Consider the following 16,092-nt stretch of genomic DNA (forward strand, 5'->3'; position numbering starts at 1 on the left):
AAATCAGAGTGGGAAATAAAGTGAGACACTATTTGATTTGATGGTATTCTAGTTCATCCCAGTTGCTCTTTATAGTAGCCATGTGCAGTAAAAACTAAGTTTAACAGGACACTTGGTGACAACCCAGCGAACTGAATACTAATCCTAGAACAACTGAGTCTCTGTGGTACTTGGGAAAACAAAAGGTTTGTCTTTCTGAGCCTCTGTTTTTCATCATTTTGCAAACTGTGGCTACCGCCGGTGTTTAAAATAGCTGTAAACACATGAAACTTCTTTTTACATGCCATGGTCAGAGTGAATCACTTAAAGTGATTCGGTCCCGACTAAAGCCTAGGGAACCACAGGAGTAGTGGCATGCAAGGCAACCTCCTTCTCCTGGAGACACAGCCTGAAAACACAGCCACCTCCGGCAGCTAAGAAGCAGCACAGCAAGGCTGCCCTGCAGGGAAGTGGTCTCCGGCGGGAAGAGGACGCTGAGGACAGTGCTGCACATCTCGGGGATGTTTAGGATCTGTTCTGTGAAGCGCCAGCCGGTGCAGTGTATTCTGGGTCTGGGGGGCGGGGCCCCTGCACTGTGGTTAAGAGCACAGCTGCTCAGCATGTCCTGGCTCCTCCCCCGGCTCCACCCGTCTCTGCTGCAGCTCCTCCATCCATCAGATGTGGATGGCAGTGCCCACCCTGAAGTGCTGCTTTGAGAATTCAACTGAGATTACACAGGAAGCCCTTTGCAGAATGTCCGGTACCTAAAAAGTAAATGTAAAAATGTGTATAGAAAATAACCTATTGGTGACTGCTGGTTACTGCTGACTTTTCTCTTTTATTCTCTTCTACTACTTTCACCAGTGAAAATATACTAAAATTAATTATGTGAGAGATCAGGATACACAGAATGATGGTGCCCTAGACTGAGTCAGGGTACTAGAAAATGTGCTGGATTGAGAGCATTCTTACGAGTCCTATTTCAACTCCCTTGTTTTTGCAAATGAGGAAGCTGAGGTCCGGAATGGCCACCTTCACAACAAGACTAGGCAAAGGCATAGACAAAAGCATGACTCTCACAACTATGGTTAGTGTGACCCACTGGTGTAAACTGCGCCATAGACAAGAGCACGCCTCGCTCGCATGTATGGTTGGCTGTGAGGCACTGATGTAAACAGAACCAGTGAGGAAAGGAGGTGGGGTCTACAGTGGTTGAGGAGAATCAAAGTAACTTTCAAGGACTCCAGTTTGGGAATTTGGAAGAGTGAAGACCAAAAGGGAGAGGTCATGAGGGAAGCTGCTTTGATGCGAAGAAGGGTTCGAGTTTAGTTTTGAATGTTGTCAGCTTTGAGGCACATCCCAGTGGGTTCCACGTATGGGCAATCTCAGATCCAGACCAAGAGATGGGCAGGAATAAAGGTGCAGGAGAAGAAGCCATGGAATTAAAAGACGAAGCTGTGCTCAACAAACTTTTCAAAGTTCAAAGAATAGATTACGGTGGAAAAACACCAAGAGATCACGGTTGAGCTGAGAGGGCCAGCTGAAATTAAGAAGGAGGGAAGGAAATTATATCGAAGCAGAGGAAGATCTGAGTGGAGGATTCAGTGGCTTGGTTTCCAGGTGGGCATAACCATCAAGTCTGAAATTCAGAGGAAGGTCAGGGAATATAAAGTTGCAAAAAGAAACCAACCATCCTTTGGCTTCAACCAGGAGGAAGTCATCTGGGATTTTAAAAAGTGGTTTCTGAGACGGGAAAATGAAGCTGCCTGAATTTCTCATTCAACAAATGAGTCTAGGAAATAAAGTAAGATGGTATTTGATGATCACTGACAGAGAGATGGCAAAGTAAAATAATGCCTTAAAGATAAAGGGTTCTATGAATATCTGAAAGCAGAAGGGGAAAGATGAAGGAGGAGAGATTAAAGCTTTTGGGAGGTAGAGGATCAACCCCAAGTAAGAGTTCTCAGGAGGCAAAAAAAAAAAAAATAGTGCAAGAGATCAAAGCAACACTGGAATCACGAGCATTAAATCCTCAAGACATCTCTCCATCCTGACACCTTGAAAGATTTGAGTTTTATGTATTTGGGGTTTTTTCCCAAGTCTTAAGATATTTACAAGGACTTGAAAATTGCACTTACATTTACTCCTCATTTTATAGAAGCAACTATTAATGGCAAACTGAGTATTAGGACCTCCTGGTGAGCTGTGTCTGTCTCACCCCTGCATTTAGAGCTGCTGTCACTGAATTACCTGTGTCTTTATTTACTTAGCAAGTTCTTCCCTCAACTGCAGGAAGAGAAGTCTCAAATGGGTTCTTTTAACGCTGTCTCCCGGCAAGCTGTATAGAGTCCAATACACAATCAGATCAGATCAGATCAGTCGCTCAGTTGTGTCCGACTCTTTGCAACCCCAAGAATCGCAGCATGCCAGGCCTCCCTGTCCATCACCAACTCCCGGAGTTCACTCAGACTCACATCCATCGAGTTAGCGATGCCATCCAGCCATCTCATCCTCTGTCGTCCCCTTCTCCTCCTGCCCCCAATCCCTCCCAGCATCACAGTCTTTTCCAATGAGTCAACTCTAGGAGCTCAATAAATATTGACTAGATGGGTGAATAAAGGAATAAACAAACACAGAAAGGCCAGTATATTCAAGAGATAATGTGATATTTTCATCTTCTCTAAAAATGAATCAGGAAGTTTAGTAAGCAGATTATTCCCTAACCACCATTTGGTTTTTCTTGAATGCATTTCCAGTACCTTAAATGAAAACACACACACACACACCCAAAGCTATCATTAAAGCCCATAGAAAGATCTACCCCCTGAATGTAGATTAGAAGGAAATTTAACTTGAGTCGGATGGCATTTACACTTTCTGTACTGAATCAGGGCAGTTAGCATCTAAGTCCCTATCTGTGAAATGGACATGATTCCAAGACCTGCTTTGAGGACAATTAAGATTGTAAATTGTAAGACTATAAATGCTGGGAAAGATTGAGGACTAGAGGGTGGCAGAGGATAAGATGGTTAGATAACATCACTGACTCAATGGACATGAATATGAGCAAACTCTGGGAGATAGTGGAGGTCAGGGAAGCCTGGTGTGATGCAGTCCACAGGATCACAGACAGTCAGACATGACTTGGCAACTAAACAACAAGATTGTAAAGTACTTTCAACAGAGTTTGATACCTTTGTTGTTACCTACAAGTATTATTCCATACTGTACTTCCTCTAAAAGTCCAACTTTGTAAGATATTTTGATTGCAACACAATTAGGTTACTGATTAGGCTTACATTTTTACAGCTTTTTCATCTAAAATCCTCATGACTCACCCAAAGCGCTAAACGCCAAGATCCAGGTGGCATATTACCTAGAATATATCCCATAAATACCTGTTCAGTGATTAAATAGTGTTTCAAGATTAAAAATAGTCTCATTGCCATTGTTGCATTTCACTCTCCTATCAGCTCTGTGAGATGCCTGTTACCCTTTACAGATAAGAAATCTAAGACTCAGGAAAGTTAAGCATCACGCAGCACCTGCAACTCAGACCCAAGCCTCTTGATGCCCTACTGTCGTCATTTCTCTCAATGCTAATTCTAGTTCTGATTTTTCTTTCTTTTTTCATTAGGGAAGGATGATCAGAAGCCCTGGACAGAGTGGTTTCTTATTGCAGTTATGATGACCATCTGCTTCATCTTGTTAATTTTCTCACTCATCTGCAGAATGTAGGTATTCCTTTTATTTTGGGTGCTTTCACTGGGATCTGAATATTGAATTACATTCTTGCCAGGCGCCCACTGGATGGAGGGCTCTTGTTATCAGGTGGAATCTACAGTATTTTTGTGTCTTCCTGGACAGCCTTTCCAAGATGAGTGTGGACTAAATAAAAAACTGGGAAACAGGTGATTTACAGAAACTGGACAGAGCTCAATATAGCCTCAGTCACTGGATGTCCCCTTCTTGAATTTGCCAACAGTCTGCTAATTCCTGTGAAGGTTTCACATTTGTGTTCTTTTGCTTCCTTGACTGTCTTCCACTCAGTTCTTAGGTGCTTCCGTTGAGCCCCCAGGGCACGTCTGTTACATCTAAGGGAAAGGAAGGCAGCCTCTGGGTGCTGAAGTCACCACAGTGCCTCCTGTGTTATCATCCCCAGTTATGAGGTATCGAGTCCTAGCCTGGCCCTTCTGTCATCTAGCCCCAGAGTAGCCCATCGTTCCCAGATTCTACAGTATCTTGCAGATTTGGCAACCAATCCTAGAGCCTGCCAAAGCCTAAAAGTTCCAAAGTAGGAACTTCTCAACCCTCTGGCGTCCAGGAAGGTCAAGTGCCACTTAGGAGGCTGCAGAACATATTCTATCTTAGCTTTTTCATAGTTTAGAAAATGACTTTTAGGGGACTTCCCTGGAGGTCCAGTGGTTAAGACTTTGCCTTCCAGTGCAGGGGGTGTGGTTCTGATTCCTGATGAGTGAGCTAAGATCCCACATGCCTCACAGTCAGAAAACTAAAACTTTTTTTTTTTAAATAAGCAATATTGTAACAAGTTAAAGACTTAAAAAATGGTCCACATCAAAAAAAAAAAAAAACAAACCTTAATAAAGAAAATGACTTATCTTAAACAGCTTCACTATTTTAAATGTTATATAAGATGGTATCTATACCGGGGGGGGGGGGTGGTGGTGGTGGTGGTGGCGGCAATTTAGAAAAGAGAAAAAAAGTAGACCGAGAGCCAACACAGAGGAGGAAGGGCGCATGAGCACCATAGGTGACCTGGAACCCCACACATCTGATGTCCCTCACCGTCAGAAATCAGGTCTGACCACACGTACCAACACGAAGAAGTTGCCATTTTGTCGTTCTTGGATCAGAAGTCACATCAAAGCCTTGCAGTACCCCTATATCTTCAACTATTATTACAAAGTAGGTACTTGGAAGTCTTGGTGGATGAAGATTTTGAATTTACTGATTGGCAGGTTTGGGGATTAACCAGGTCACTGTTTAGAGCAGCTACTGAAGCACAAGAAAGGCTGCTTCTGCTCATCTCTCCCTCCTTCACTCTGTTTTCAGATGCCACGTATGGACCAAGTTGTTTCCGCCTGTTCCAGGGCCGAAGAGTAATATTAACGATTTCTTTGTAATCATCAACAATGAGGTAATACTGAAGGTTCTCTAATGTCCTATCTGCCCAGGGACAGGGTCCTGTCACTGAGCCACTTGTTTTCCATGTTACAAGAAAGGGCTTTTACCCAGGAGGCCAGATGTCTTCATATTGCTTTAGTCACCCTGCTCTCTGGCTGATTGTTTTAATACATGTTCATTACAATCTCTGAATATTGCAAAGGTCCTACTCAATTATGAGCATCCTCACCAGTCAGAAAAGCTGAATTTTTATTTTCTATCAGCCATGTTTTAACTGACCTTGGGCAATTCCTTCAACCCCATGAGATATGACTTCCTCTTCTGTACAGTAACAGGCATAGATGCGTCCACTGACCTGTTTAACTCTGACATTTTAAGAATTCATGTTTCTGCCCCTGAGTACCCCTAAGTTTTTCAGAGGAATTTTCCCTAGTTTCTAAATATAAAGAACCATAGAGCAGGCAAACGACTTCCCCAAATATGTTTTTGTAGGTGCCATTTATGCACTCAGAGCACTTAGGTGTACCACTCACTCACTTATTAACATGTGTTCAATTGTTCTAGCATCAAGTGGGAGAAGTAATCCTTTGAAGTAATCCTTTCTCTAGTGAATTGCCTTGGTGTCTTTGCTGACAGTAAGCAACGACATGCATGTGTATCTATTTCTCGATTACTGTCTATCTGTATGCCAATACAACACTGTCTTGAAACTGAAGCTTTATTGTAAACCTGGAGACCAGGCAGTTTAAAACTTCCAAACATGACTGTTCAAAGTTGTTTTGGTTATTCCAAGTCCTTTTTATTTTCATATGGCATGGCAACACACACCAGTATTCTTGCCTGGAGAATCCAATGGACAAAGGAGCCTGGCAGGCCACAATCCATGGGGTCACACAGAGTTAGACACAAATGAAGTGACTTAGCACAAACTTCAGAGACAGTTTATCGATTTCAACAAAAAAGGCTGCTGGGATCCTGATCAGGTGATTTTAGAGAGAAGGAACATCTTACCAGTAATGAGTCTTTCAACATCTCACCTTATTTATTTAGAGGTCTTGTGCTGTTCAGTGTATTGATGTTCAGTTGCTTGTCAAATCTGTCCTTAAACTGAATGGATATTTACATCAGGGGCCAGGGGGCTTTCTATAAAGAGCAAGATAGTATATGTTTAAGGGCCAAATGTTTATTATGCAGTCATACTGTGAAATCAACCACAGACATTATACAAATAGCTCTGGACAATAAAACTTTATTTACAAAAGCAGGCAATGAGCACGGAGAACTGGGAAATGAAGCATCATCTTCTGCTGTCAGTTCTACGGCCCACACCCTCCACCTGGGGAGGCAAGTGACCCAGGACAGAGCTGACCATGGCTGGGGCCCAGGCAGCAGCGTCCCAGCCTCGACCTCTCAAAGCATCGCCTGGCCAGTCCACTTTGGGGGCCTCTGCTACAATGACGATGAGGGGGCCCTTTAGAGCAATTGACAAACCAACAGGAAGCCTTCCGCTGATGGGAAAGAAAACCCTCCACTTTTCATCACTGCTGGCTCCTCTGAACTTGATGCTGGTACCCAGAGTCCTGGGATTCAGAGGGTGGCTACCATCCCAGAGAGGCCATTACACACATCTTTGCTTGTCCAGGCTTGAGTCAGAAATTATTTTTTTACACTCAAGAGACTCAGGGAAGGAGAGGGAGGGAGCAAGGAGGGGAATGAGTTGGCTGAACAATAAAAACGGCTCACTTAAAAAAAAACAAACCCTTATTCTAAGTTTCCATTTGTTAAAGACTGGTTTCCAGCCATTCTTTGTTTCAATACTGGCAACTGGAGAGAGTTCCTTCCAAGATTAAGTAGATCACAAACCACTCAAAATACATAGGCAGAGAGCATGGCTGCTTGGTCATCACTGCACATTCAGTGCATCACGTGGTGCCCAGTGCAGAGTTGTGCTAAGTCGTTTCAGTTGTGTTCAACAATTTGTGATCCTATGGATCACAGCCCACCAGGCTCCTTTGCCAGTGCAGAGTAGGTATTAGAAACATACTGAATGACTTCTACATTGTTGGCGGGACTCGTAGGTTGGTACAGACACTGTCAAAAGTATGGAGGTTCCTTAGAAAACTAAACACAGAATTACCACGTGATCTAGCAATCTCGCTCCTAGGCATTTATCCAGACAAAATTCTTAATCCAAAATGATGCATGCACCCCTATGTTCATAGCAGCATGATTTACAATAGCCAAGACATGGGAGCAACCTAAATGCCCATCGACAGATGAATGGATAAAGAAGATGTGGTACATATATACAATGGAATACTATCCAGCCATAAAAAAGAATGAAATAATACCATTTGCGGTGACATGGATGCAACCAGAGATTAACATACTAAGTGAAGTAAGAAACAGAGAAATCTCATATGATGTTACTTACACATGGAATCTAGAATATGGCACATATAAACCTATCTACAAGACAGAAACAGTCTCATATACATAGAGAAAAGACTTTAGGGAGAGGGAGGAGATGAGGGAGATGGATGGGCTGGAAGACTGGTGTTGGTAGATACAAACGGTTCCATTTAGAATGGATAAACAAGACCCTAACACACAGCACAGGGAACTATATTCAATATCCTGTAATAAGCATAATGGAAAACAATATAAAAAACAACATATATATTTTACAACTGAGTCACTTTGCTGTGAAGCAGAAATTAGCACTACATTGTAAATCAAATATACTTCAATTAAAAAGATGGAAAAAAATACACTGAATGAGTAAAGAAGGTGAAGGAATATGATTTCTTACAGGAAGTTTATTTTTGGTCACGAATTTTATAATTAATATTAGCATTATTTATAATAGCCAAAATAGGACACAATACACCAATTTAGGGGAAGACTTTAGTGAACTGTGGATAGTGTACTATGAAGCTATTCAAAATGATACAGCCAAAAAACATACAGTCATGCTTCAGCATCTGCAGGGGGAATGGCTCCAGGAGATCCTGGGGGGCACCAGTGTCCGCAGGTGCTAGAGTCCCTTATATAAAAGAGTGAAACCAGTGGATACAAAGGGCTGGCTGTACGTAACTTAAAATATGATATGATGTTGCACAAAAAGCAATCAATTTATAAAGCTCTTCATGTAACTGTAAAGATAACAGCTAGAGAAAAGGGCTGAAGAGATAGTGGATTGTGCTTGGGAGGTAAGTTTATGGGTGTTTTTTGGTCTTTTCTTCCTACTTCATTTCCATATTTTCTTCAGTGAACATTTACTATTTTTAAGAGCAAAATGACTTGAAACCAACTGTAAAGAAATTCAAAGAATGGAAAAGTTCTCTATAAAATATCTAAGGAAGGATTATTTGTTTTGCAGAAAACTGGTTCCAGTGAAACTGAAGTCATAAGTTATGTGGAGGAGGCTGGATTTGAGACCCTGGAAGACTCCGTGTTTTGACTGTCCCTGGAACATTCTCAAAATCAGCTCATGCTCATGAGCCTCCGTGATGACAATGCAAAGGCTGTTTCCTGGCTTTGAGCAGTCTGGAGTCTACAGGACACTCAATTTAGCTGGAAGGTGATGCAACCTGACAAGTGTGGACGCCTCGTCACACTCTCCTAACACTCACTGGGTGACTGATGCGTCCATCCTGCCAGGTCTGATCTCTGCACGGGCCACACCTCCTCACCCTCCAGTCACCTGATCTGCATTACTCACCTCACACATTTTTGTGCGAGAGAGACGGTTATTAAGGCTAATGTCAGTTGTTTTTACTCTGGTAGTCAGCCACCAACAGTAATAATCAACTAAAATCTCAGGAAGAGAGCATTTTGTACCTTTCTGGAATGAACAGTGAACTTGTATTCAAGACTGTCTTTCCTACAGCACGTGGGAGCCATGGTGCTTTTATTCTGAGTTCAGGAATACTTTGTCAAGTAATGTGTGGGTGGGGGTGTGTGTGGTGGAGGGAGATGGAGAGACAGGAGAGAGGAGGGAGGCAGAGAGGTACAATCAAGTTAGCATCACTGCAGACAAACTCATTTCAAACCATACAGAGCTAACGAATCAGTCTATGCCCAATGAGGGGACAGGATTTTGTTTGAAGATTGTATTCTCGAAGGCAGCCTTGATATTTCAGGAATACACTGAGAAAGGCACTGGGTGGAATCGTGCTGGAAGAGGATCACTCTACCAAGAATGACTTTTCTGAAGAGATGTCTGCTCGCAAAGACTTCAGGCAACTTGCTGGGCATCTGGTCAGGGAGGGCTGCATCAACCCCGGTGCCAGAGGTTTGGAATGGGTCCTACACAGTCCTCATCACACACCCCGATCTAGACAGGAATCCCTCCCGTGACACCCTCACGTGCTGTAGTGGTTTAGTCACTCAGTTGTGTCCTTGCTATCCCATGGACTGTAGACTGCCAGGCTCCTCTGTCCATGGGATTTTCCAGGCAAGAAGACTGGAGTGGGTTGTCATTTCCTTCTCCAGGGGATCTTCCCGGGTCTCCTGCATTGCAGAAAGATTCTTTACTGCTGAGGCACCAGGGAAGCTTGACATCTTCCTGTATTGTTCGCAACTAGCTCCTGGGCAGAGGAAGGGTAGGATGGGCAGCTGGAAACTGAAGGGACCCAACAGTGCTGACTGTACAGGGCCCTGGAACAGGAAGCTTAGGACTGGGAAAGGCCACAGTGCTCAGAATGGCCTCTGCCAGGGCCCACTTTTTACATGCTTGTCATACTTGATTTAGCCAGTCAGTTTGATCCAAGAATGGGGAAGGTTGACTACCAAATCGTTCCAGGGGTTGTTCTCCTGATAAACATCCACTGCACCTAGCAGGAACTGGGTCCAGGATAACAGGCACAGGGATCTGGCAGCTATCAGTTACTGCCCACTTCCAAGTGTCAGGGAACAAATGTGCCCCCCTCCCCATTCATATGTTAAAACTCTACACCCTACTGTGATGGCATTTGGAGGTGAGGCTTTGGGGGAAAATGAGGCTGGAATGCTCAGGAATGGGATTAGTGCTCTACAAGGGGACCCCAAAGAATTTCTCCCCCATGTGATGTTATGAGAAGTTGCCATTCTGCAGCCAGGAAGAAGACTCTCACGAGAATCCCAGCACGCTGACACAATGATCTGGGACTTCCAGTCTCCAAAACTGTGATAAATAAATTTCTGTTGTTTATAAGCCCCCTAGACTGTATGCTTTGTTAAGGCAGCCAGGTGTCAGGAGCTGCACCAGACTCTATGCACAGATCTCTCTCTAACCCTGAGAAGCCTGCATGGTCAGTATTATTGCTTCCATTTTACAGATGCAAAATGTACAGGCTCAGAGAGCATGTTAGATAGGAAATGGCAGATCTGATAGAGCGCCTGAAGAACTATGGATGGAGTTCCGTGACAATGTACAGGAGGCAGTGATCAAGACCATCCCCAAGAAAAAGAAATGCAAAAAAGCAAAAGGTTGTCTGAGGAAGCCTAACAAATAGCTGGGAAAGGAAGAGAAACTAAAGGCAAAGGAGAAAAGGAAAGATACACCCATTTGAATACAGAGTTCCAAAGAATAGCAAGGAGAGATAACAAAGCCTCCTCAGTGATCAGTGCAAAGAAATAGAGGAAAACAATAGAATGGGAAAGACTAGAGATCTCTTCAAGATAATTAGAGATACCAAGGGAACATTTCAGGCAAAGATGGGCTCGATAAAGGACAGAAATGGTATAGACCTAACAGAAGCAGAAGATAAAAGGAAGAGGTGGCGGGAATACACAGAACTATACAAAAATCTTCATGACCCAGATAACAATGATTGTGTGATCACTGACCTAGAGCCAGGACATCCTTGAATGCAAAGTCAACTGGGCCTTAGGAAGCATCACTACAAACAAAGCTAGTGGAGGTGATGGAATTCCCGTTGAGCTACTTCAAATCCTGATGATGCTATGAAAGTGCTGCATTCAATATGCCAGCAAATTTGGAAAACTCAGCAGTGGCCACAGGACTGGAAAAGGTCAGTTTTCATTCCAATTCCGAAGAAAGGCAATGCCAAAGAATGTTCAAACTACCTCACAATTGCACTCATCTCACATGCTAGCAAAGTAATGCTCAAAATTCTCCAAGCCAGGCTTCAACAGTATGTGAACCATGAACTTCCAGATGTTCAAGGTGGATTTAGAAAAGATCAAACTGCCAACATCCATTGGATCATCGAAAAATAAGAGTTGCAGAAAAACATCCACTTCTGCTTTATTGACTACGCCAAAGCCTTTGATTGTATGGATCACAACAAACTGTGGAAAATTCTTAAAGAGACAGGAATAACAGACCACCTTACCTGCATCCTGAGAAATCTGTATACAGGTCAAGAAGCACAGATAGAAGTGGACATGGAACAAAAGACTGGTTCCAAATCGGGAAAGAAGTATGTCAAGGCTGTGTATTGTCACCGTGCTTATTTAAATTATATGCAGAGTACATCATGAGAAATGCCAAATTGGATGAAGCACAAGCTGGAATCAAGATTTCCAGGAGAAATATCAATAACCTCAGATATGCAGATGACATCACACTTATGGCAGAAAGCAAAGAAGAACTAAAGAGCGTCTTGATGAAAGTGAAACAGGAGAGTGAAAAAGCTGGCTTGAAACTCAACATTCAGAAAACTAAGATCGTGGCATCTGGTCCCATCACTTCAGGGCCAACAGATGGGGAAACAATGGAAACAGTGAGAGACTTTATTTTTTCGGTCTCCAAAATCACTGCAGATGGTGACTGCAGTCATGAAATTAAAAGACGCTTGCTTCTTGGAAGAAAAGCTATGACCAACCTGCTGCTGCTGCTGCTAAGTCGCTTCAGTCATGTCTGACTCTGTGCGACCCCACAGACGGCAGCCCACCAGGCTCCTCCGTCCCTGGGATTCTCCAGGCAAGAACATTGGAGTGGGTTGCCATTTCCTTCTCCAATGCATGAAAGTGAAAAGTGAAAGTGAAGTCGCTTAGTCGTGCCCAAGTCTTCGCGACCCCATGGACTACAGCCTACCAGGCTCCTCCATCCATGGGATTTTCCAGGCAAGAGTACTGGAGTGGGGTGCCATTGCCTTCTCTGATGACCAACCTAGACAGCATACTAAAAAGCAAAGACATTGCTTTTCCAATAAAGGTCCGTCTAGTCAAAGCTATGGTTTTTTCAGTATTCATGTATGGATGTGAGAGTTGGACTGTAAAGAAAGCTGAGCACCAACGAATGGATGCTTTTGAACTGTGTTGTTGGAGAAGACTCTTGAGAGTCCCTTGAACTGCAAGGAGATTCAACCAGTCCATCCTAAAGGAAATCAGTCCTGAATGTTCATTGGAAGGACTGATGTTGAAGCTGAAACTCCAATACTTTGGCCACCTGATGTGAAGAACTGACTCATCTGAAAAGACCCTGATACTGGGAAAGATTTACAGTAGGAGGAGAAGGGGACGAAGGAGGATGAGATGGTTGGATGGCATCACTGACCCGATGGACATGAGTTTGAGTAAGCTCCAGGAGTTCGTGATGGACAGGGAACTCTGGCATGCTGCAGTCCATGAGGTGGCAAAGAGTCAGACACGACTGAGTGACTGAACTGAACTGAAGGTTGACCACAAGCCCAGGTGAACCCAATAAGGTAGAGGGGATGATCAGGAAACAAGCTTAAGCCTGGATGGGACCAAGAGGGCAGAAGCTGCAAAGATGGGCAAAATATTTGATCATTCTGATTGATCTAGAATCTCTGTGAATGGTGTTCAGGAACCTGTACTATTCTTATGTTAGGCACACCCAAACGAGCATATCAGAATCACCTAGAGGGGTTATTAAAGTGAACCAGAGTTTGTGATTGAGCAGTTCTGGGTAGTGTCTGAGAATCTGTGTTTCTCATAAGTTCTCAGGTGATGCCAATGCTGGTTTCCCAGCCACAGTTTGAGAACAATTGCCCTGGGTAGTTCTGATGAATATCAATATTTGACATCCCTCCAAAAAATAACAAAATAAAAATGAAGGACATCCCTGGGAGTACAGTGGTTGAGACTCCGAATTCCCAATGCAGGGGACACTGGCATGCAGAGTGGCAAAAATGAACACATACACATGAAATGAAAACCAACAGCCGAAGGAGTGGAAAAGACTGGAGGGGCGGGGTGTCGGGGGACCAAAACTACCCCCTTGTCAACTGATTTCTTGATGACTGATCTCTTTCAAGGGGTGTGTATGTGTGTGTGTGTGTGTTTTGGAAACCTAGGACTGTGAAAACTGTCTCTACCTAAGAGGCTAGATGAGAAGAAAGCCACCCCAAGTATGGCTAGTCCTCTGGAGAGACGCTGGCCTCAGACCTGCCTCCCTTGACCTCGGCAATAGCATTATCCGGGTACTGAGCCTGTTTCAATCCTGTATCCAATATCAAGCCTGTATCCAATCCCAAAGAAAGGCAATGCCAAAGAACGCTCAAACTACCGCACAGTTGCACTCATCTCACACGCTAGTAAAGTAATGCTCAAAATTCTCCAAGCCAGGCTTCAGCAATATGTGAACCGTAAACTTCCTGATGTTCAAGCTGGTTTTAGAAAAGGCAGATGAATCAGAGATCAAATTGCCAACATCCGCTGGATCATGGAAAAAGCAAGAGAGTTCCAGAAAAGCATCTATTTCTGCTTTATTGACTATGCCAAAGCCTTTGACTGTGTGGATCACAATTAAATGTGGAAAATTCTTCAAGAGATGGGAATACCAGACCACCTGACCTGCCTCTTGAGAAATCTGTATGCAGGTCAGGAAGCAACAGTTAGAACTGGACATGGAACAACAGACTGGTTCCAAATAGGAAAAGGAGTACGTCAAGGGTGTATATTGTCACCCTGCTTATTTAACTTATATGCAGAGTACATCATGAGAAACGCTGGACTGGAAGAAGCACAACTGGAATCAAGATTTCCGGGAGAAATATCAATAACCTCAGATATGCAGATGACACCACTCTTATGGCAGAAAGTGAAGAGGAACTAAAAAGCCTCTTGATGAAGGTGAAAGTACAGAGTGAAAAAGTTGGCTTAAAGCTCAACATTCAGAAAACAAAGATCATGGCATCCGGTCCCATCACTTCATGGGAAATAGATGGGCAAACAGTGGAAACAGTGTCAGACTTTATTTTTTTGGCTCCAAAATCACTGCAGATGGTGACAGCAGCCATGAAATTAAAAGATGCTCCTTACTTCTTGGAAGGAAAGTTATGACCAACCTAGATAGCAGAGAAGGCAATGGCACCCCACTCCAGTACTCTTGCCTGGAAAATCCCATGGATGGACAAGGCTGGTAGGCTGCAGTCCATGGGGTCGCTGGGAGTCAGGCACAACTGAGCGACTTCACTTTCACTTTTCACTTTCATGCATTGGAGAAGGAAATGGCAACCCATTGCAGTGTTCTTGCCTGGAGAATCCCAAGGACGGGGAAGCCTGGTGGGCTGTCGTCTATGGGGTCGCACAGAGTCAGACACGACTGAAGCGACTTAGCAGCAGCAGCAGCAGATAGCATATTCAAAAGCAGAGACATTACTTTGCCAACAAAGGTTCGTCTAGTCAAGGCTATGGTTTTTCCTGTGGTCATGTATGGATGTGAGAGTTGGACTGTGAAGAAGGCTGAACGCCGAAGAATTGATGCTTTTGAACTGTGGTGTTGGAGAAGACTCTTGAGAATCCCTTGGACTGCAAGGAGATCCAACCAGTCCATTCTGAAGGAGATCAGCCCTGGGATTTCTTTGGAAGGAATGATGCTAAAGCTGAAACTCCAGTAGTTTGGCCACCTCATGCAAAGAGTTGACTCATTGGAAAAGACTCTGATGCTGGGAGGGATTGGGGGCAGGAGGAGAAGGGGACGTCAGAGGATGAGATGGCTGGATGGCATCACTGACTCGATGGACGCGAGTCTGGGTGAACTCCGGGAGTTGATGATGGACAGGGAGGCCTGGCGTGCTGCGATGTATGTGGTTGCAAAGAGTTGGACACGACTGAGTGACTGAACTGAACTGAACTGAGCCTGTATCACCGTCTGATATCAGGGTATGAGTGGCTGGGGTAGCAGAGAGTAAACCATGTGTCTCCACAGTGGGTTTGACCCTTCCTCCTCCAGCTTGTGGAACTCACACTCAGTCTTTGGGGACCTGTACCCCTCTTCCCTCCGCCAAGCCTTCAAAGGCAGATTTGGGTTGATCCTGTCTCTGGGGCTGCATTCTGGGTCTCAGCCCCTCTTTCAGAGTGATTGACAGTGGTCCCTAAGCTTTTTGGCACCAGAGACTGGTTTTGTGGAAGAACAATTTTTCCACAGATTGGGGCTGGGGATGGGGAGGAATAGTTTTAGGATGATTCAAGCACATAACACTCATTGTGCACTTTATTTATATTATTATTACATCAGCACCACCTTAGATCATTAGGAATTAGATCCCAGAGGTTGCGAACCCTTGCTATAGGATGTACCATCCAAGATGATGGGGCTCATATGAAATGTAGTTTTTATCTGCAGCATCTGGGACAGTCCCTGACTCTTAGAAGGGTAAGTGTTTACTGGATCCTCTTAAGCCCTCTTGCCACCCTGGCACAGATCCTTGCAGATAGCTGGAACTAAATACTATTTGGCAGAGATCATCAAGGCCTAAAATAAAAGCATGGAGAAGAGACAGGTGTCTAATATGAACCTGATTGGAAATAACCAGGAGACCCGTGTGTGCCTGGCCACCTGGCTGATGTTGCCTGGGTCTCTCTCTGCTGACCATGTGGCTATGTTGTAATGTGTAAGTTGCCATAGAAAGGACTTGGGTTTTTAGTGGTGTGTTCTGTTTTTACTACCATGTCATGGCAAATCAGTGTGAGCACTTCACAGTAAACACCCTCATCAGCAGGTGGATTAGCTGTGGGCACTCATCTCTTTCTGTCAATTGCCAGGAGGGT

General features: G+C 44.0%; 2 protein-coding genes across 5 annotated transcripts in view; one reads left to right on the forward strand and one right to left on the reverse strand.

The window, feature by feature from the left end:
- The window catches only part of IL5RA (interleukin 5 receptor subunit alpha), a 38,298-nt gene extending 27,971 nt beyond the window's left edge, over nucleotides 1-10,327 (forward strand). The window contains exons 9-11 of the mRNA XM_086366671.1: nucleotides 3,617-3,713; nucleotides 5,053-5,137; nucleotides 8,507-10,327. Of these exons, the coding sequence (XP_086222797.1) occupies nucleotides 3,617-3,713; nucleotides 5,053-5,137; nucleotides 8,507-8,587 (263 nt within the window). The 3' untranslated portion in view covers nucleotides 8,588-10,327. The remainder of the gene's footprint in view (nucleotides 1-3,616; nucleotides 3,714-5,052; nucleotides 5,138-8,506) is intronic.
- TRNT1 (tRNA nucleotidyl transferase 1) overlaps nucleotides 1-16,092 on the reverse strand; it is a 97,495-nt gene that overhangs the window by 79,453 nt on the left and 1,950 nt on the right. The gene's annotated exons all lie outside the window — the stretch shown is intronic.

This window comes from Bos grunniens, chromosome 22 (genome assembly GCF_055505025.1).
Source record: "Bos grunniens cultivar Pamir isolate PY7600 chromosome 22, Bosgru_T2T1.0, whole genome shotgun sequence".
Lineage (NCBI taxonomy): Eukaryota > Metazoa > Chordata > Mammalia > Artiodactyla > Bovidae > Bos > Bos grunniens.